Here is a 22,995-nt window from a genome sequence, read left to right as displayed (position 1 = left end):
ATCTCCTTCCATTTTTTTAAATACTTACCTACACCTACTCCTGTCTATGACATGTGAATAACCAATTGAAAGCTCAGAATGTCACCCACATAATTCTCTGAGCTTCTGCAAAGTATTTTTATGGGAAACCCTTTTTCTACATGGCAGATGCAAAATGGTAAAGTGTGGCATTATTGAGCTTGAAAGGTTGCATTTTCTCGTTTGGACCAGAACAAATTCTCCCTTAAGTCATCTTCAACTTTATCAGAAATATATCTGTGGGTCTTCAAATTGGGTAGCTCCATTTCTAAATATTTCTTTATTGGCCTCTTTTTAGTTCATTGTTCAGTCTGTTAACTGAATTAGCTGTCTGATACTTAGTTTTAACTGCAGCAGCATATGTTCCAGAACCATTAGTTTTCATGAAATCAACTTTTAAAAGTTTGAACTTGCTTTCCATTTTACTGGTAACTTTCAGAGAAACTAGACAACCATGATCAATTAATGTATACACATTGTTAATTATATCACTTAATTGATACTTACTTTACAGTTCAGCCAGTAAATTTGTTGTTTTTCAATTCTTTAACTACTAATTTTGTCATTTGACACATTGGAAAATGATATACTGCAATTAGGTTTACACTTAGAACATTTCCACTGTTTATTCAGTTCAAACACAACAAAATCCTTGTACTTTATATTTACACATTTAATCTAATATGTTAGTCAAGTGTAAAACAAGAAATAACAGTACTTTCAGTTGTGTGAGGTTTACCTGCTTCACATTAAAGTATAACTTTTGCATACATAACTAATTGCCATCTGGTTTCTATGGACAAGACTTTAATATAAAATAGTTAAATTGGTCCCAATGAGATATTGCTATCATCAATGCAAACTTCTGTATTTTTTATATTTACTGTAATTATCTGTAGATCTTTATAAAATATTTCATTTAAATAACAATGTTTTTGCACCATAAGAAACAAGTTTTTTTGTTTTTGAAATTTTGATGGCATATAAAACAAAGTAGATGTGCTTTACTTACATTAAACTCTATATCCATTACTTTTAATCTTATTGCAAACCATGGGGGCTTTGCAGGTGGTCATCTGTCTCCCATTTGAAAAGGTCAACATTCAGTTTTTAAAAGGTGGGAGAATGGGCATGAATAATATTTATGCCAAATTTTATTTTACAAGGAAGATATTTTACACTAAATTGTTAGGACTTAATCACAAGATATTCTACACTAAACTGTTAGGACTTAATCACAAGATATTCTACACTGAACTGTTAGGACTTAATCACAAGATATTCTACACTAAACTGTTAGGACTTAATCACAAGATATTTTACACTAAACTGTTAGGACTTAATCACATTTAAAAATGTGGTGCAACTAAAAGAATAAAAATGTAGATTTGCTGCATGTTATTGTGGAGCAGTTCATAGCATGATTGAAATGTTCAAAAATTACTTTTCACAGTTGTATAAAGTGCAATACTATTAAACTTTTCCCATCACTGGGGTTTGGTATTTTGATTATAACAGAATGTTGTGCAGATGTTTTAAAACAGAACTGCCTTTGTGCTTGCTAAGTAAAATATTTGATAATAAAACTTAAACCTTACCTCTAATGATATTTTTAGGGTTTTTAGTAAATAAGGCTTCTGTACAAAGAACAAAGATGGTTTAAAAAGTTACAGCTGTAACAGTACAGCTGACTTCTTGATGAAAACAGTTTTGACATGTGTTTTTCATTAAGCTTCTGCTACTCTATGGATACATACATTAAGATATTTCTGTGCAAAAGAAGAGGACTTTTTTCTTTTGTTATTTAAAGAGGAGCAGATGAATTCCATGTTTAGTATTACTGAACAATTCAGCACAGTCAGGATGGTTATTGTTTAAACTGTTAGAGATTATTTTTTGTTATAGATTGGAGAATTTGGCAAAGAATGTGCAGCTAAATGGAACTCTATGACAGAGGAAGACAAACAGCCTTTCTTGGATTCAGCAGCCAAAGATAGAGAACGTTACAAGAGGGAGGTTAGTGATTTTAAAGATATGACAAGAAGGGTGAGAGTGCAATTATTTTTATTCCTATGAACACTAGAAGACATAAGTTGTGACTTAAATGTTGGAAGCCAATGAAAAACCCGAAAGCCAATATGCCTAAAGTTGTTATAAAAATCATTTTTATTTTCTTCCATATTCCTCTTACTTTTTGCACTGCAAATAGAAATCAGAAGTGACTAAAAATAGCATTTCTGTTCTGTTTTTCTGCTTAAAATGTTACTACACAATAAGCTTTGTGCTCGGTACCAAAACTTGTCAGTTGGGCTGGATTGTAAGAAGTCATGAAATCCTGTTATTAAAACATCCAGGCCTTCAAAGATTTAAAAATTAAGTTTCATTTTTAGGTAACAAATGTACATGATAAATATAAACCATGAAAAAAAATTTTAAACCTGAATTCTAATTATAGTTTAAATTACTAAAAACAGATTTTTTTCACTGAAAAGAATGAGAGACTTCAGTTCCCACTAAGTTTCATTAAATCAAATCCACTGTTTTGTATTCCTTTTGTGTTAAAAAGATGATGTAATTAAGCAACCTCCTTGTATTTATGAACACTGATAAGTCATCTGTGCACTAGTGAATTAAAGTAACAGAATGTTAACTGGGACATCTTTTAATGAACGTTGGCTGTGTTAGAATTTTTAAAAAATAGTTTGCTACTAGTGCCATGTGTTTGTGCACATTTTCTCAGCCTTGTAGGAAATCAGCCAAAGATATATTCTATCATTTGAGTATGTTTAAAGAACCCAGTATAATTTCTGATTATTTTTAAGAGTGCCATAACTAGAAATGATGATCTGGATGAATAGTAATAACGTGTAAGCTTTTGTTTGTTTTTTCACTGGTAACTTTAACAAAATATTAAATCAGTAAGTCTTTGTGTGGAAAAATATTAACTCAGTAGTGATAACTACAGTTATTGGTATGTGAATTCTTAAAATGTACTTTAAATTTGTAATTTTGTATGTTCAGGATAAACTTCAATGCTAGACAATGTTTCTTCTATAACATGTTTCAAGTAATAACGTGGATTAACATTTTTTATGTCGTTACTTTAAATGTGAAATTTTAAATTTGGTGAACCATGGTAATGATAAAAACTAACTACAGTTTTATGAGATATAATCATTGAGAAAGTAAATGTATGTGATATTTATGTCATTAATTGTACCTTGTTTAGACATGGATACTGCTTAAAGGATGCTTAATTAGGTTTAAATTACTTTTATATTACTAGATGGCAATATATAAGCCTGCTCGAGATGCCAACAAACCAAAGCGGCCCGGTACGGCATTCATGCTGTTCATGAAAGATCTTCGGCGAGAGATGGCTGGTCGGGAACCAGAGGGAGGTGTTGCAGCTTTGGCCAAATTAGGTAAGTCTCATAATGTTAATTCTTTTTGAAAGAGCTGTTTTTTTAATCTACTCATGGCAGTGTATCTTGTTGAAAATTAAGAAATCTGTATTGTCACTGTCAGTTTGTGTATGTCTTATTAGTATTTATAGTAACCACTAAAAATAAATATGCAAGTCCAAAAAATAGGATATTGGTGTAAATGTTATAATCAACCAAAAATTGTTTTGGTAATAAGTTAACCCTCTTGCCCCAGGTATTCTTTATTGTGCACGACACAGTTTTTTATACATCCAAAATTTCATTAAAATTCTTTTTATTAATCTTATACCAATTAGTATAGCATAAGAGTTTAGCTAATAACCCATATTTTAATAGTATATAATTTTTAAGTTTTTAATTTTATAAGGCATTATTTACAAACTGAATTTCCTCTAGTGTTACTCTCGTGACATTTTCTCTTGGTATCTTCTCATCTGTTTTATCCACAACCTAACAAGAAACTATAAAATTAAATGTAAATTACAAAATCATCATTGCTCAAATGAACTATAATTGTTACATACTTTAATTTTGTTTGGTTACAGAGTTATCAAATAGAAAATCAGACTCCTCCTGCCACACACACATCACATCCTATCTTTCAAGATTTGTTGATAGTTCTCTCTTACATTTAATGGTATATTACCTATAACCAATAAAAAGTCAGGTTTTTATATATGAAATGAATTATTGTATAGCATTGTGTTCTGAACACAGAATATTCAATTTTATATCCCATGCAAATCACAACATCTAACTTAGATGTATTTATAATGGCTCTTGTCATGTTGTTAGAAAGCTAGAAAAATTGTGATTGGTAGAGTAAATTGCTTTTTGCATCATATTAGTGTTTGTTCTTTGCATTATTTAATGCTCCAGTATCATTAGTTTAAATAAGTAGAGTTAACTCTGATAGCCATGAGCAGAAAAAAAGAAGTCTCAAGTGAGTATTTTATTTTTTTTATGTTTATTCTTTATTTATTATTATAAAGTAACTAAAATGTAAAATAAGATGTCTCTTAAGGTTAGGTTAGGTAAAATAAACAATATTTCATGAGGTGCACACAAGCAGCTTGGAGTAGCTTGTGGTAATGTAATTTGATAAGGTCACATGAGCTACATGTACCCTAAATGATTTACAACTGGTAATGGCATGAATACTAGTTAAATATAGTTCAAAGGGCAATAAAAGAATAAAATTTATCTACAAATAAATGTATACTGTTACAAGTGTAAAACTGCCGATAATAAATGTAGTTTCACACTATGTTTGAAGTTCTAGAAAGAAAATGATTAATTTAGATTTATTTCATATTGTTTGTGGTTACCAGGTCAGTCAAATCGACCAACCTTGTATAGAGTAAGGGAAGAGAAAATAACAATTAAAATATATAGTTTTATGGAAGACAAACATTTGAAATGTAGTTGGATGGTTTTATATATTATACAAGTGATATTTGGCATTTTTGAGATGAAGAAAAATATTTTTAGTCTCAACATGAAAATCACTTTGCACATGTATTATTCAAAACAAATTTTCAATACATTTATGGACAAATGTTCAGTACTTTATTGTAAATATTTCATTAAAAAGTACGATTTTTTTGTATGTAAAGGATTTAGTGTTAACTGAAAGACTACCAGATTTTGTGAAGATATATATTGAAAGTTAGAAGTATTAAATCTATAAATACTAAACAAGAACAAAGAGTTATCAGTCAAACTGAGCCCATGTAGAATGAGTTAACATGTATTTGACCAGAAGCAGTAACATATTTCAACAAAAATGTCATCTATCAGAAGAGAAAGCAGTTTTGTGAATTAGGAAACTTTAAATGCCATTATTTTGTCAGATTAATCTGAATTTCTTATTTTCTGCACATTTCTTAGGTTTATGATGAACTGTAGAAAGCTAAAATGGTTTTTGATTACTGCATTTTAATAATTTCTGCAGGTGGAGAACGATGGAGAAACATGAAAGAAGAAGAAAAACGACCTTATATTGAAAGCCAAAATGAAGAAAAATTACGGTATGAAGAGTTGATGGAAGATTACAGAAGGCAGGTAAGTAACAATGGATGTTATGGCAGACCAGCTATTATTTTATTTTCTTAAAGCAAAAAGATATAAGTGGTTAATTGCTACTATCCAAGGATTCTAAACACTACCAGACTAGTCGTTACTACTGTATCACATCAAGTGGAAACATGAATAGAAACTATTATCAGGCAAATCTGATTTCAGTTCTGAAAGTTAGTAAAAGTTTGTGACAATATTTTTAAAGTAACATTTAAAATAATTTCTTTCTGTTATTCCAAATATTAAATGTTTTCTATAAATCAGTTCCTAATTATTAAACTGTGAGTGTGTGTGTCTAAATAGGTTGTTTACTTATTTACCTTTTTAGTTAATTTTCTGTTATTGCTTACTTATGTTTTTATTCTATTCATATGTTGCTTAAGTGTATGCATTATGCTGTTTCAGTATGTGTGTAATAGATATCATGAACAGATTACTGTCTGCTTAAAATTTTGCAGCATACGAAACCTTATTGCATACAACCTTATATTTCTGAAAGGAATACATAGAACTCTAAGTGAAAACTTATAGAAACCTATACATTTTATTATTAAACCTTTATTTTTAAACCAAAAACTTGGCTGCAGAATTTTTGATATTGTAATTATGATATTGCTATAATTTTCCAATACAAATCACCAGTAATGATTTTTGATGAATGGAAAATACTTCGTTATGAAGACATGGATATTTTCGAAATGGGTATAGAAAAATATATTCAACTATATTTCATGAAACCATTATTTTAGAAAAAAAAATTTTTTTCACAGTTACTGGTTTGTTAATCTTGGTTGAGGTTTAAATTGATATAAAATACATAATTATCCTTTTAATATCTTTTAGTAGCTAAATTAAATTAAAAAAAATTTTTTTATTAGTAGTTACCACTACTAGTTCATAAAAGTGTATAAAAATAAATAGGCCTGAAGTTTTAATTGAGGTGTAGAGGGTATTTCAAAGTTATCTTTCAATTGGATAGGTTCATGAAAAGATACATTGTCTATGTTTTAAAGCTGAAGGGGTTCATCCACAAAGCTAAACTGTTCCAAAAATTATATTTGTGAATGAACTCTTGGGGGATCCCCTACCTCTCTCTCTAAAGCACCTGTTCTTAAACCTATCTCTGCTTATACTGTTTTTGTAGTATTTAAAATAGTTTCAACAACTATGACCAAACAAGTACATTGTTGCATATATATTATTTACTTCATAGTTTTTATCTTACATGCTTTTGTGTTCTTGATTTGTTGTTTCTATTCAGATATAATTGAAAGAAAAAAATGCTTACTTTCCACAAATATAATGCAACCATTCATACTCACTGTATAACTTGTTATGGCTTACATATTATTTTCATGTACTATACTTATGTTATAGGTATTTGTATGCCATATTTTTTTTAAATTAATACTTGCTTGGCTTTATTTTAAGAAGCACTTCAATCATATATGATTTGTACTAAATATTCTGATCTACATATTCATCTGTTTTGTTATTTTTATCCCTAATTTGCTGAGTGCAAACCTTTATCAAATTTTGAAACCATATAAAGGCCTTGAATTTTGGAACATAAGTTTGTTCTGTTGCCATCAAATGATATAAATTTTTTACTTTGGTACATGTACTAGTAGCTCAGCTGTCAGTACTGTTAAACCTGCGGATTCTGCAAATTACATATCTGGTAGAAGATCATTATTCTGTAACATTTGTATGATTTAATGGCTGGATTAGACATACTAGTAAACTTTAATGTCAAAAAAATAATTATAGTATAATGAAATGAATGTGACAAGCTCATGCTTCCCAGTGGTTCAACAGTAAGTCTGAGGACTTATAATGCAAAGAATCAGGTTTCAACGTTTGTATTAGGCATGGATAAGTATTGTTTTCTTGGCACTTGTGTATAATATTAAGATAACATATATATTGTGTTAAATTTGGGATCCATGCATTCACCATTGTCATGTATTATATGGATGCATTTCAAACAGAAAACATAAATGGTGTAAAATGTAAACCTGATATTTAGATAAGGTATTTAAATTACCTATTCTTGGTGTATGGATATGGTGATAAGACATTAACAGCTTGCATGCTACATGAATAGAACCACCTATACAATTTAGCTTTGAAATGAGAAAAATAAATTTGCCTTTTAATTTAGATGTATTGGTAAAAAGTAATGAATAAGGTAGTTTGGAAACATTTATTTATTGAAAACTTTTTTTCTGTATTTATGCTACTTACTACACCAGGAATCATGTTGTACTCAAACATGAAAAATGTCTGCTTTTTACAAGTATGTTCACAGAATCTTGAAGAGGTGTATGAAGATAAGAGGGCATAAAAACGAGTTATTATTGATAAAATAATGTTGCAGTTGAAAGAAAATTTAACCTAATTATTGTAGATAGAGCAGTTAGACAATTCACTAATGTGGCAACAGTGGATCAAAGTATAACTTTTAAACATGGTTATTAAAAAATTAAGTAAATTTAATTTTGCCATGTGTTCTAGGTTAGCAGAAAAATTTGTAAAACTGAATGTGCTTGTGGAAGTATTTATACTGGTCAGACAAGATGTGCTTTAAAATATCAGAACATAGGGATACGTAAGAAACAAAACAGGTAGAAAATTCAGATATAGTAAAACAGGTTAAAAAAACCAACAAATAGTATTGGAAAAAAAACAGTAATACTGACTCAGCCAAAGGGTATTAAAGCCAATAATATCCATGAATCTTTGGACATAATAAAGTATAAAATAATTCATAAATTATTAGATAGAGACAGTCTGGTGAATATTTATAGAACCTCTTTTCTGAATTATGTGGAAATATTAAACCTATGAGTCGCATGACCTACTTAAAACGATATAAATATACCATTATGTCTTGCAATTTCACTTCAAAATATGACATCGACACATTGAAACGTAGTCAACTTTGTGGAGGCCACAGTTCGGCCTGAATTAAAAATGTTTTTAATTGTGTATGTGTTTTAACATTATGTATTATTTTAACAGCACAGGTAACCCATTAGGTAGTTTTGTGCATAACAACAAAGCGATACACTGGTTTTAATCCTGAAAAAACAAACTGCATTTAAAAATTAGCTTTTACTATGAATTTAAACATGCTCTTGGTATTCTGTCTATTAACACCTTTTAAAGGTAGCCTCTCCTGCCTGTTAACACTTTTTAAAGTTTTTATTGGTTTTTCACTCCTTTATCTATTTTAGTATAAATAATTTGTAAGAATGATTTAACTTAATTAAACAATTTTATCTCTCTGTGGATATAGAATTATTGCAGCTACTTCTGCTTGTGTTTGTTGTGGAGTGAAAAATGTAGTTCAAAAATGTTTGTCCATATTAAAAAGCTGGCAGGAATGATTAGGGAAATATATCTGAATTTAGGTACCTCATGTACTATAGTTTAAAAATTAAAATGGAAATATTTAATAAGAGCAGATGTGACATTGTTAGAAGCATGAGACTTTCTAAGATAAGTACAACTGTCTGTTACAATCTGTAGTCATTCCAGAAAAAAATGTACACTTTGATTATATTTCACATTTTTAAACTTTTGTTACAGTTAGTGCTTACTCTAGTGTAGGAAAATGAGAGCATTCACTGTCACCAAAAAAAACAATTATTTATTAAGGAGCTTCTAAAGGTTGTGTAAATAAAATATGAAAACTTAATTTGTATTCTGAATAAGAAAATCACCTTGTTTGCACTCAGGCTAGTCTGATTCAGACTGATTTTGTATATTCACAAAAATCTCTAGTAAAATATTTTATCAAAAAATCTGATTTTTTGGTACTACATAATTTTTGTATATACTAAAAGCTTTTTAAATTTTTTGGATAATAAATTTGGAGTTATTATAAACATTAATTGTTCAATACAGGATTAGTTCATTGGAACAACTCTGTGGATGTTTAGTCTTTTTGTTGTTACACATTTCTTATTACTAAAGAGGTGATTCTAAAGATAAATGACCTTACTTTAACATTAGCCCTACTGAACAAAATAACTTGTATAAGTTTTACAGTTAATAGTATTAGACTAGGAGCTTTTTTTTTCATGTGTTGTTGTATTTTTAGCAACAAGGTGCTGAAGAACCATTATCTAAGCAACCCAGGATGCAGCTACCAAACATGCAGGATGAACAGGGTCATGACAGCATCAGTGGCGATGAAGGACGTGGAGGACCTGGAACTCCACAGGTGGCAGCAAAATCTCATTCAGCTCCTGGCTCTGGAGAATCAACTCCAACTCATGTTGGAGCCCCATCTCCACATACCCATTCTATGAGTCCCAGCCCTGGGATGGGTTCCACTCCACCAAACCCCAACAGTGTTCCCTTTAGCACCCCCATGTCCTTGGCCCAACTCTCTCCTGCCCACAGTGCAGCCCTTCAGATGAGCTACAACCAGCACGGCTTGCCCAACTTTGCCTTGCCAAGTGGTGTGCTAGCTCCTGCACCTAATTATAATCAGGCTCATATGGCTGGCACTGCCCAATATTTGGGCAGTAGTAGTGGCTCTTACAGCCAAGGCCATATTCCTGGTCATTACAACTGGACCTGAACAATTAGTATTTGGAGAATGGCACAAATTTCCCATCTTTCTTTGTACCTGTGATGGTTTTGGTTGATTTCTCCTGTAGTTAAACCTAGTCTGCCTTTTTCTGTCTGTTCTTAATAGATGTGTCCTAAGAGACATGTCCCTCTCAGTAGTGTAGCCCTGTCTCCTTGGGCAGCATGGGAGGTTTACTCAGTTTGACTTGGAGGACTGAGAGCTCGCACAAACCTGAACCAATTTTATTTTAAGTTTGTCAATACATTTTAAAGAAAGTATAATTATTTTCCTCAACTTCTATTGTGAGTTGCTTGCATGGAGAGTTATACTTGCTAAAATGTTACCTCTGAGGCAGGAAAATGGAAGAATTGCTTTGTTTGGTAAATTCTATACTGGATTTGAATAATAAATTATGTCTAGAGGCTAAGGTGCTTTTGTTTAGAAGCTTGATTTATAGAAAACTTAAGTTTATTGTAAATGAACTTGAACTTTAAGACCTGGTTTGAGTTTGGACAAAAAAGTTGTATCATTGGAGTAAAACTCCTGTGATATACAATAGGTAGGCAGATACATATTTGTATCACACCTTGTCAGTATTTTTTGTGAGTCTTGTGTTTTCTGTGTTTTGACGTGGTTTGAGAAACTATATATTATTTTAAGCAGAAGGTCGTATGTAGCTCTAGAAGTAACTGATCATGACTGTCATTTTTGTCACTCCCAGTATTACACTCCATTTTGTATGTATGCCATATGTAATGTGTGTGAATGAGTGGTGTGAGAAACCACGCTGGCCCCAGGCCTGCTTTTGTCTTAATTTAGTGCCATGGATAATTTAATTGGTAGCCTCGAACAAACTGTTAAAGTATGTTGGATGAGAGAACTTATATTTCTCTAAACTATAATCTGTTTAGGTATTTGTTTTGTACAAGAAAAAAGAGAGAGGTGAGCTGGCAGAATTTTGACTATAGTGTGGTATATATACCATGTTATTTATTTTAGTATAGTTCATGCCTGCTGGCCAGCATGGTGTCTTGTGTATGAACTTTCAGCAATGGCTTATCTGTCAACCATTGCCATGAGCATGGTCTTTCATTGTGGCAGTCTCACTGTTCAATCAGAACTCTATTGTTCTTTGGTAGACCTTCCTTTTGTAGAATTTGTTTTATATTTAAGGTTAACATCCAATAGGCATCTTTTTATATATATATTTATCTGAGTAGTAAGCCAGTTTTGTGCCTAAGGTTAATATTAGAAGATTTTGTTTTATAGTGCAAAAGTAACTTATTTCAATGCAAATTTTAATCATACCTGAAAATTAATGTCTAGACAGTTTCTTTCCTGTACTATTCCGGTTTAAATCTAAAGCCCTTTTTATATACATTTCTGTTATAAACAAAGTTTTAATTTCTAACATGGGACTATATTGTTTTTGACATTAATCTTCATTCCATAGGATAACACTAAAGGTAGCCTTCCATCAGAAGGACCAAGAATTCTAAATACTCTTTCTTTACTGGTATAAAATTAATTTGAAAATTAATAAAGGACAGTTGTTTGTGCTGAAACCTACTTTAATTGGTAGGTTTGTATTGGGAGTTACCATTTTCTCAAAAACAAAAAAACGACTGTGGTTTGTGTTTGTACCCTAATCAGTCGGGACCAACGCACAGAGTTGCTGATTGGTTTGTATCTTCAGAATTTGACATTCCCTTCATACCCAGTATAAAGACATGTTGCAAATATGTTAAAAAGTATTCCAAGGGATTTCTTTATTTTTGCTGTCATGGTTTTAGATTCACCAATATTGGAAAGTGAGTATTTTTAAAGGCCAAAGTTTTCTTCTTTTTTATTGTACATTGTAGATTGAAAAGCTAGTACCTGTACATTTAGTGTGGTTGTACAATCTGTGTGTTACTTGTTGCTTCCAGTCAAACTGGACCCCACCAAGCCCTTCTTTTGAAGGGTTAATATTTGACATTTTAACTTTAAGGTCTGCTTTGTCTGTGCCTCTTGTCATTGGTCATAACCATTTGGGAATTTATTGTCTTTGATGCTAAAATAATGTCCGGTACATGGCATTAGTTATTTATTAAAATACCACTTCGTGCACTGGACAGGGGTCATTCTACTGAATATTCCTAACAGTTTAAGGTCAATAATTAATGATATTTTGACGATTGTAGTGCTGAGCCATAGAGTATAGGCAGCACTACATGTAATGTTTGGTGTGTTGCAGCGTTGTTAGTTCAGTTTTCATAAGATCGTTTGTAAAGTAGACCAAAATTAATCCACCTCTAAAAGATGTTCCACGCGTGAGTGACTGTTTTGAAGGAATGGTAGTGGAATATGAAAACGAATAGCTGATGGAACCTTTGAAATCTTGTATTGTGATGTGAACAAATGTATTTGGATTATTTATTACTTACTGAAAAATTATGAAAAAAAAGCGTTTGCACTCAACCATAAGGTTACAAATTGATTTCTCTTTCCAGTTACTGTAACACAAGTGTAAATAAAAACAGCCATTACCGGACAAATGTTTCAGTTCTTGATTTTTTATAAATATAAAAGGAGCATTTGTATTCTGCTGTTCTTTAATAGTTGCTATAGGATCCAGCTTAAGGTTTTGGTTTCATATAAATTTAAAGCATTATGTGATTTTAACCGTGTTAGACGTGTATATATAGTATTCATACCTTAAAGTGTTTTTGTTGGACTATGGTAGACAATGAAGGAAAACAAACACCACTTAAGAATAATAGCTTGTATAGTGAGTATTGATAAATAATATATAAATTAGATTATTTTAAATATATGAGTTTATTTCATTGGTCAGAGAAATGTCGTCAGGGATATAAAATGGAATATTCTGTTCCATTGAGTCTAATTTCCTTCGGAAGATGTATGCACATTTTAACATGAAGACGTTTAATTTTGTTCAAGTAAACATTCCTTAAAATGTAAAAACAAACCTTTAATCTGCGATTACACTAACTAATCTTGAGGATACCGTCTTCGTGTGAATGCTGTTTATAAATAAATTATTATATTTCTAGTAAATCCAAATTTATTTTTGCGATACAGTGCGAGAAACACTGAAATCTGTTTTACATATGATACCAACTTCCTGTTTATGTTGTTTTTATAAAATGGGCATTTTAACTGCCATCTGAATCTGTTTTGGGATACTTCCATGCACATTACGCTAATATAATTAGTTCCGTTATGTTATACTCCCATGTTTAGTTTGTCTGAACCTTACTTCTTGGTCTGTTACGTGTAGGGTAAAGATGTGAGAAACATTTATTTAAAAATCTGTATAAAAATAAGTTATATTGTTTTCAGCTATTTAACATCTAATCATAGAAAGCTACTATATCTCAGGATTAAATTTAACTTTTAACATGGTTCCCATTGGTTAAGAAAACCGATAAGAATGATTAAATTTTGTGAATTGCATCGTATCAGTGATGCTTCATGGACACGGATGACGAACAAATATATTATTAACGACACAGAGATAGTATACATGTTAATTATGGCACGTACTTTATGCATAGACATTGTTTTATCTACACTGAGGTTTTTTGTTTGCCATTAATTCTCATGGAGTGTGAAAGCAGCTGTTATTGATTAAGTAAACAACAGCTGGTTACCACCTAAATGGGAGCGTAAAGTTCTTCGCCTTCCAGAAACTAGGTCACGAATGGTTGTTTTATTACAGACAAGTTAATAGAAGTATGCGGTTTCCATTGAATAATATTTGTCGCATAAATTAAAAGTTCAAGTAAGTAGTCATAGAAGGAACACATTACTTTAGGTACAATTACATCACTGAAATATTTGAAATGGGTCAAAAGAAAAAGAACGGATTATTTTGGTAAACCCTTTAAGTTCAAGAATAGTCTTTACAGTTTTAGTGGGTTTCCGTTTCACACCTGTACTTACAAATATTTACAAAAATAACGATAATTATTATGTAAATTAATAATTTATCGATAGTTTTAATTCGTTGTAAAACAATACGTCAATAAATATTGACTATACCATGCGGTGTTATGGCGGGTATTACAGCGTGGCTAATGGAAATATTTTGAAATAGAAAGTTTTATTATTTGTGGTTAAACATAAGCTACACCATTTGTACTCTGACCACCACGAGTATCGAAATATAGTTTCTAGAACTGTTAGCTTCAGACATGCGGGCCAGGCTTTCTTAAAGTGTTCATTTTTCAACTGGAGAATGTTTAAAAAAATTACTTGAGTACGATTTATGTAGTTTTTGAAAATAAACTACTGGGAAACATTCTGCCAAAAATTTAGAACTCTGGCTACAGTCTGTCATATTTTTCCACCTTGATGAAGATGACTACTGCCTTTACATGTGTTTAACATATTGTACCTTAAATAAAAAGACAAAGCAAACATTGCAAGAAGGTTTTTCCCTTCTGCTGCTTTTTTTGTGTAATAATACTTCTGCTGCTGACTTTACTATTCATTCTAAATATACAAATATGAAATGCCCATCATCTCTGTATTAGCAAAGACAAGTGTAGCAATTATTGTGATATCCTCTACATTTCTGTAGTAAATCTAGCTATAGCAGGCTAGTAAGAATAGGTATGTTGTATTGGACTCCTTCCACGATTCATGATCTGGTACTTATGGCCCTTTTACTCGCAATTTGAAAGTTGCGAGTTCGAATCCTCGTCCTACCAAATGTGCTCGCTCTTTCAGCGGTGGTGGCGTTATAATGTGACAGGTGTTGGATGATGATGACTAGGTGCCTTCTCCCTATTCTTTCATTGTTAAATTTGAGACGGCTAACGCAAGTAGTGCTTGTTTAGCTTTGCGCGAAATTCAAATTAAACCGATACACAGATCAAAAACGTAAGCTTTTGTTATAATGTCGTATTATACTAAAAAAAATACACAGCATATATGAGAGCTGAATTAAAACGGTGATTTCCTTTACCCGTTCTGTAAACTACTTTACACGCATCTCGCCGTGCCCCTAATTATGTTTTTATAAATACATTTAATAATTTATCAATAAATCAAACCTGAAACTACCATTGGAAATACACACCTGTTATGTAATCCCATTTTCAAGGGCTTTTCTTGCAGGAAAATGAGTTGATTTTTGACTAATATGTTTCAAATCTACCCTAACCTAATAATTTGCATGTGGTGGAAACTAAATATGACGGAAAAGCATTATGCATCATGTATATTCTCATGTGAAGTCGAGGAGTTCACCCAGTTTCATTTTCAGTGGTTGTTGTTGAAGAATGCAATTTACTCTTACTTTTTCAGTTATTGATAACAATAAATGTCTTGGCTATTGTGTATAACAATATAAATGTTTGGTTTAGAGTAAAGCCACAGGCTATCTGCTGTGATTAGCGTAGTGAATCAAATCCTGGATTTTAGCGTTGTAAGTCCGTAAACTTGCCACCGTCATACAGGAAAGACCTGAATTATAATTCAGTTGTGAATACACTCTGCTACAAATTCCTAATGTTCGTTTTTTAGCCACCAAATGTTTCTAATTTGTAAATAATGAGCATTCTAGTTTGCCCACCTCATCCAATTGAAATACATTACAAAACTTCTCCTTCAACTGTCACAGCCGGTAAAAATATTTAATAGAACCAGTTCCTAAATTAAAACTCTGACTCATGTCTTTCATAAATGATATTGAATATTTATATATTTTATTTGTACATAGTCAAAATTGTTACAGGCAAATAAGGACCGAATAAATTCCGTTAGATGTTTGTACTAAATAATACATTTTTCGCGCAACTACACTACATTAACAAAATTACTGGGCTAAAATTCCAGTAGTGAACCTCCATTAAAGCTAAGTATGAATCTTCTTGTAAAGAAAGGGATGGTAGTTCGACCTATAATTGATATTATGATCGTCTGATGCTGTCAACACTTGATTATTTTATTCCAATGCAAACGATTTACAACTCTTCTAAATCGTCAGGTACAGATAAAGGCCTTGACATTTTAGAAATAGAAAACCAAAATTTAGATTAACACGGAAAAATAGGTAATAATAGAGCGTTCAACAAATATGAAGGGAGAGCAAGTTCAAGCTGAGAAAAATTAAATTAAATAAGTTAGAAAGGTGAGTCAAATGTTCCAGAAAAGCCTATGTAATGTCTAAAAAATATCAAGTTCAGAAAAAAAAAAAGACCACAAATAAGTATTCTTGATATACTGGTTATAATACCAAATGATACCCATATAATGAGCTAAAACATCAAAGAAGATACAACACTTAAGTTTCAAAAATATGCTGTGCTCACTATAGGTACTGAATTCCGAATTTTAGCGTTATTAGGCCTTTCAGTAGTCAATGTTTCTATACGTAAAATGAAAATTTTTATTTAAAAGCACTGTTGCAGACTTTAACATTTGTAAAGGATATGGTATGAAATGTTTATTTTTGAATTTAGAAAAGTAAATATCCGAGGATCTACTAGAGTAGTTGTTTGTTTTTTTAATTTCGCGCAAAGCTACGTACGGACTATCTGCGCTAGTTGTCCGTAATTTCGCAGGATAAGACTAGAGGGAAGGCAACTAGTCATCACCGCCAATTTTTGGGTTACTCCTTTACCAACGAATAGTGGGATTGAACACAACATACTAACACCCTACAGCTAAAAGGACGAGCATGTTTGGTGCGACGAGGATTCGAGCACACGATCCTTAGATTATGAGTCGAGCACCTTAACTACCGGACCAGTCTTCTAGAGTAGCTCCATGTATTAGTTTCTTAATATCTCGTTTCACTTAATCAGGTAAAGAGCCTGTTTTAGTGGTATAATTAATTGTATTAAATTAGTGGCTATTTTAAATTTTCAACTTTGAGTGACATATCGACTAGCCCCAAGTGGCATGGCAGGATGTCTGTGAAATTACAATGTTAGAAACCGGGTTTCGATACTGTGGTGAGCACAGCTCAGCTAGTCCATTATGCAGTTGTGCTTAACTACAAACTACCAAATATATCGACTAAATTGCTAAGTCACAAAATCCTAACATTAAAATTTAGAACTGCTGACGATAGAGAGGGAAATTAATCAACTGACTCTTTGAGCTTCCTAACTGCAGCCCGATACGCTAATCACTTAGCAAATGAATAAGATTTATAAACTACCTACATAGTAAATACCTTTAACTTGTATAGTGAAATTAAACTCGCAATAAAGCTGTTATTAATTGTATAAAATTATTACAAATGTGTACAAATTCCTATTGCTACCAGTGAAAACGGTATTTTCACTTGTATCTACTATCACTTGTCTGGTTTTTGTTTCTTTTTATTTGGCGCAAAGCCACACGAGGGCTATCTGCGCTAGCTGTTCCTAATTCAGTAGTGTAAGACTAAAGGGAAGGCAGCTAGTCATTACCACTTACAGCTGATTCTTTGGCTACTCTTTTTACCAACGATTAACGCCCCCATGGCTGAAAGGGCGAGTATGTTTGGTGTGACGGAGATTCAAACCCGCGATCCTCAGATTACGAGTCAAGTACCTTAATCACCTGGCCACGCTGGGCCCTCTATCACTTCTTAGCAAAGTTACTCATTTTGAAGTACAAGATTTAATTTCTTAAGACTTGTCTTTTATCATGAATAAAAATTATGGATGTTCCAAAGTACCTAATATTGCTAAGGATAAACTGTTTTCAAGTGGTCAGGATTAAATAGAACGAAATGTCTTTCAGAATTTGGCCCTGAGCTTCATGAGGACTAGATACTCGTATCTACTTCTAGAAGTAAGGTAACTCGTATAAGCTAGTGCCCCTTGACCCCCGGGCCAAGGGAGGACAGCGTTAAGTCTTCAGAATTACAACGTTAAAATCAGAGGTTCGTTTCCCCTCGGTTAACTCGATGTGCCTTTGCACACATATTTAGCGCCCCCTATATTACTACAATAATTAATATCGCGATTGCAGAAAGAAGGAATATAATGACTGAATTATATGGGTTAGAAGTGAGAACTTAAAGAAACTGAGACTGGATTTTTACGCATAGAATTAGAGAGGCTATTAAAATAAAAACCTAATTATTAAAACAAAAAGTAATATTCAACAAAAAACGGGTAAAACTGTAAAAACAGTTTGTGTATAAATTCTGTCATTTGCTTGAATAAATGAAACAGGATACAATAAAACAAACTATATTTTTACCTTGAAACTAAAGAGGATGGTGTTATAGCTGAAGATGAGACAAAGTTGTACACTGTCCTAAATTTCATACAGACTGGTTTCAAACAGTAAATTAGCATGTAAATATTAACCTCATCTTGAATCACGTATTTCCTGCAATTACGTTTTGTAAACGTGTTAAATATTCTAAAAGCTTTAAGTAGATAATATATTTCTTAAATTTAATTCATTAATTAATTAAAAAAATATTTTATTCAGAAACTAAAATCTTATCTCACAGTGAGGATCAAATATGGTAAAATTTTTTAAAACGTGTTGCACAAATTATATAATGAACTTGGCTAATTTACGTAATTAAAGGAATATCGTGTGTCAGTCAGTCAGTGTGTGTTAGTTTACATAAAAACCCGATACACAAATGCAAAAGTGAACGACCTTAAACGTTCATTGTTATTACAATAACACAAACAAACATGTAAAGAAATTCATTAAGTTACTTCCCTACCTTTCTGTAAATTATAAATTACGCATTACCATTATATCTCAATAAAAATTCTACCAAATGCCTAAAAATCGGCAATCATGCTTAAATTTTAGAATTCAGAAATACATCTAAAATAGCATAGAAAAATATATCATTTTAAAACAACATCGGCCCGGCATGGCCAAGCGTGTTAAGGCGTGCGACTCGTAATCTGAGGGTCGTGGGTTCGCATCCCCGTCGTGCCACACATGCTCGCCCTTTCAGCCGTGGGGGCGTTATAATGTGACGGTCAATCCCACTATTCGTTGGTAAAAGAGTAGCCCACGAGTTGGCGGTGGGTGGTGATGACTAGCTGCCTTCCCTCTAGTCTTACACTGCTAAATTAGGGACGGCTAGCACAGATAGCCCTCCTGTAGCTTTGTGCGAAATTCAAAAACAAACAAAACCAACATTTCGTCACTGCTAACCGTGGCACCATCAGGAGCTCAGCACAACTGTACACGCAACTGGTGACGACAGAAAAAACCTACTTCTGCATTTCTTTATTAAAATGACTTCTTTTATTTTACGTTAAATAATATTAGGATCTCGTCAACTAATTTTAACAATTTTATTTTCACTGCAATGTTTTGTAACATTAAAATGTTGGTAGACTTATAATAGAGATGTCCTTGTTCTGTTATCTACTACTTAAATCCCCACCAGTCTACCCTATATACAAATTATTGTCTACTGTATTTCTTTATCAAGAGTAGTTGGTTTAATTCCATTTTTCAACATTTTTCCTGGTGAAAAAATAAGTTTATCTAAAACTGGAAATTTATGCATCATTTCTATTTCCTTCCACAGTCTTTTTTATCGTGTTTGATAAACTAGGTAGATAAGAAATTACCCAATAAACCAAATCGCCTGAATGAATTTTCTTTTTCTGCTGTGAACCTATCAGTTTTTAAGTATTTTCTAACCACACTAATAGGAAAATAATTTATTTTAACAAATACGTTTTTCAGATAATGCACTTCCTTATCAAGCTCTTCTTTTGGTCTGCACTTAGTTTTTGCAATAGTCAATAATTGTTTTTAATCACTATTTCTTAAAACTTGTGATGAGCTGACGACCAGTTGAAGTACAAGTTTTGTATTTCTTTTCTAAATACCTTCGTTTTAAAAGCAGTATTAAGCGTACTAACAACGTCATTGTACAAAGATAACTCATTCTCATAGGTGTGTTAATATTAGGGTGTAGTATATTTTAAAAAATATAAAAACTATTCTTCCATTTATCCAGAAATAAAGTCAATAAATGTGTTATCAAAGTATCTGATAAAAAAGCATAATCTCAGATTAACTGTACTTTTAACTTTATAATCAAATTACATAAAAATGTTCGCTAAAGCACGTGCTAAGAGACCGCCAATATTTATTCCCTCAATTAAATATAGTTTGTGGTTTTGTAAAATTTAACATTCATTTTAAGAGTTTTGAAGGAAGTTGTATTCCTGGATTTTTATCTCGTATAAAGCAAGAAAGAGTATAATTAATAGATTTTTTGATTGGTATTCGCTTAAATAGTAAATCAATATCAAAACTAACTTAAAATCACATAGATTGAATGTGCCCAATAATACAGTAAAATGCTCTGTATTTTTATAACACACTCTCCCTGTAATGCATACGGTTTCAACGTGATAGCCAAACTAAAATATTTCCCAAAGTTTAATTAAAGGTTCCTATATGCAATGCTTCCCAAACTTTTCTATCTCGCGGCACATTTAATATCCCGAACGTTTTGTGGTGCATGTAAATAAGTCTGAATGGTAGGCCTGGTGGCACTTTCTTTCCTAAGACATACATAAATGACGGTTACATTGTATATGAAGGATAAAATAGATCAAATTTGAAATTTGTATTTGGATAACTGTAAGTTTTTTTTGCATCATTAGATTTCGAAAATTATAAAGATAATAATTTAATAACTTTCTCTTTTTGATGTAGTAAAAATTGGTTCAGTTTCTTTTCTCTGTTTTTAGTAGGGTTGATAGTTAAAAGTTTATAATGGTTTTGATCACTCATATATTCATTCATTTTACTTAAATATTCACAATATATAACTGAACTTTACAACATTACATTTGTCAGCTTTCGTAATAACCAAATTATTATTTTCTCGTAATTCTTTAAGTGCTTTTGGTTCAACTTTTATTATTTTAGGCTTAATACGTTTTGATCTAATCATCTTCTTATTTTTACAGAAAAATCACCGAGAACATTAGATAAATATTCGTTTTTTGTTTTTTTTGTATGTCTGTTGAAAATAAACACAATTGCTTCTCCAACAAAATAATTCTGTACTCTCAGAAACCAAACATTACATTCATCATTCCAGCCTTTTGTAGGAAACCAGGTCTGAAGCGTATATACAGTATGACGGAAGCTGCACGCTACTGGATCTGCGATATTCATCACAGACGTAAATGGAAGGCGTCGGCTCCTTCCGTATACTTAATTACATAATTTGAGTTTTAAAAGAAGGGAAAAACAGCATGGCCGGTAGTGAACTCCCTTGCTTTTTGCCTGTCTTTTGTATCGCAACAAGACTTTCACTAGTGTTTATGAAAATACAATTTGCTCAGTTAAACTAAAGAAAATTAACAATTAAAGACAAACCTTTTGAGTTTCTGTACAAAGGCATCTGAAAAATAATGATAAACTCTTTTAAGTGTAATTTTAATTCCAAAAAACCTATAGGTGGCTCGCTTCTGTTTTATTAAAATATAATTATTGAGAAATTTTACCTCTTTGTATTTTCAAAAATATTTAAAATATATATATATCGGCATATTTTAAAAAGGATAAGGTATTTTTATTTCTTTCAAAGTTAAATTTGACTTCTTTATTTATCGAATTCAAAAATCCCAACGAGAATGTTAATATCTTGATTATCCTTCCATATCACAAAACAATCAACTAGAATGTTTTCAAAAAATTGTTTACATCAACTACAAAATTTCCTTTATAGTAATTAAGTAATATGTTAAACAATTGTACTTCAAAACTTCCTATACTGTATATTATAAGTTCGAACGGCTTTTGTATCCATTGCTGTATCAGAATTTTGATGGAAAAATCGTTTCTCATAACTTAAAAAACAACTTTTTTTTAAATACTAAATCTAAACCTTTTATAAGGAACGTTTATTAAAACCTTGAATAATTAATTCAACAGATTTAAGTCCACAGTCGTATTTAATACATGGATATAGAGCTTCTATACATAAAGAAATAAAACATAAAATTTCTTTTACTTTCTGGCAATTTTTTTTAAATATTTAAAATATTATCACCCAAATATCTATCTGTTTGTCACACTCTGTAACTCCAGAAGGATTAATCTTAGATAAAGATATATTAATATATATGTATTATAAATGTTTCATTTCAATGGCAAATTACAGGAAAATTATTATTATTATTATTTTTTTTTTTTTGCATATCGTAAAATTTTATATCAATATCACCGTCGATCTGTCAGTCTTTGTGTCTGTTGGACGTCAATCTGAGGAGAAAAATTTAAGTTGTTTTTGTTTGTTATTAAGCAGAAAACTACACAAAAGGCTCTGCCCACCACGAGTATCGAAATCCGTTTTCTAGCACTATAAGTCCACAGACATACTATTGCGCCACTGAAGGGCAACTTATTACGAACAAAATTGTTTCTTTTTGTGAGAGAATTTCATTGAATGCTTGAAATAAATATTTCTAAGATAGGAGCATGAACTTTTGTTTGTTTACTTTAGAGTAAAGCCACTACAGAGAATATTTTAGTATTGTAAGTCCTTAAACCTACCACTATCCCACCGGGAAACAAAAAAAAAACGAGAAAAAAACGCACATTTTTTGTTGTTCACTTTCGTGTGTTAGTATTATATACATGCATGATTTTCTTGTACCATGTTGGAACTGAATACTTTTATACTTTTGATACTTTTATAGCATTGATAAATATCAAAAAGCGCTTTACTTTGGGAGCCATCTTTTCTTGCGCACAGTAAATTATAAGGAATGGTGACATCCGACGGGAAAAAAATCCCCACAACTACTCAGCGAATTTGAACTCTCTATTGTGCTGGATGTACTCATTGCATCGACACCCAAACATTTTTGCCAATAGTGTATTGCATTCAGTTTCTTTTCC

The 22,995-nt window shown here is 31.6% G+C and overlaps 1 protein-coding gene across 1 annotated transcript in view; it reads left to right on the top strand.

Annotated features, from left to right (window-relative positions):
- LOC143222287 (uncharacterized) overlaps positions 1-12,665 on the top strand; it is a 28,271-nt gene extending 15,606 nt beyond the window's left edge. The window contains exons 4-7 of the mRNA XM_076448606.1: positions 1,924-2,034; positions 3,305-3,443; positions 5,419-5,528; positions 9,652-12,665. Of these exons, the coding sequence (XP_076304721.1) occupies positions 1,924-2,034; positions 3,305-3,443; positions 5,419-5,528; positions 9,652-10,137 (846 nt within the window). The 3' untranslated portion in view covers positions 10,138-12,665. The remainder of the gene's footprint in view (positions 1-1,923; positions 2,035-3,304; positions 3,444-5,418; positions 5,529-9,651) is intronic.
- Positions 12,666-22,995: the final 10,330 nt, after the last annotated feature.

The sequence above is a fragment of the Tachypleus tridentatus genome, chromosome 8 (assembly GCF_004210375.1).
Source record: "Tachypleus tridentatus isolate NWPU-2018 chromosome 8, ASM421037v1, whole genome shotgun sequence".
In the NCBI taxonomy this organism is placed as follows: domain Eukaryota; kingdom Metazoa; phylum Arthropoda; class Merostomata; order Xiphosura; family Limulidae; genus Tachypleus; species Tachypleus tridentatus.
The sequence above is the reverse complement of the archived record's forward strand: the minus strand, read 5'-3'. Positions and strand labels throughout refer to the sequence as shown.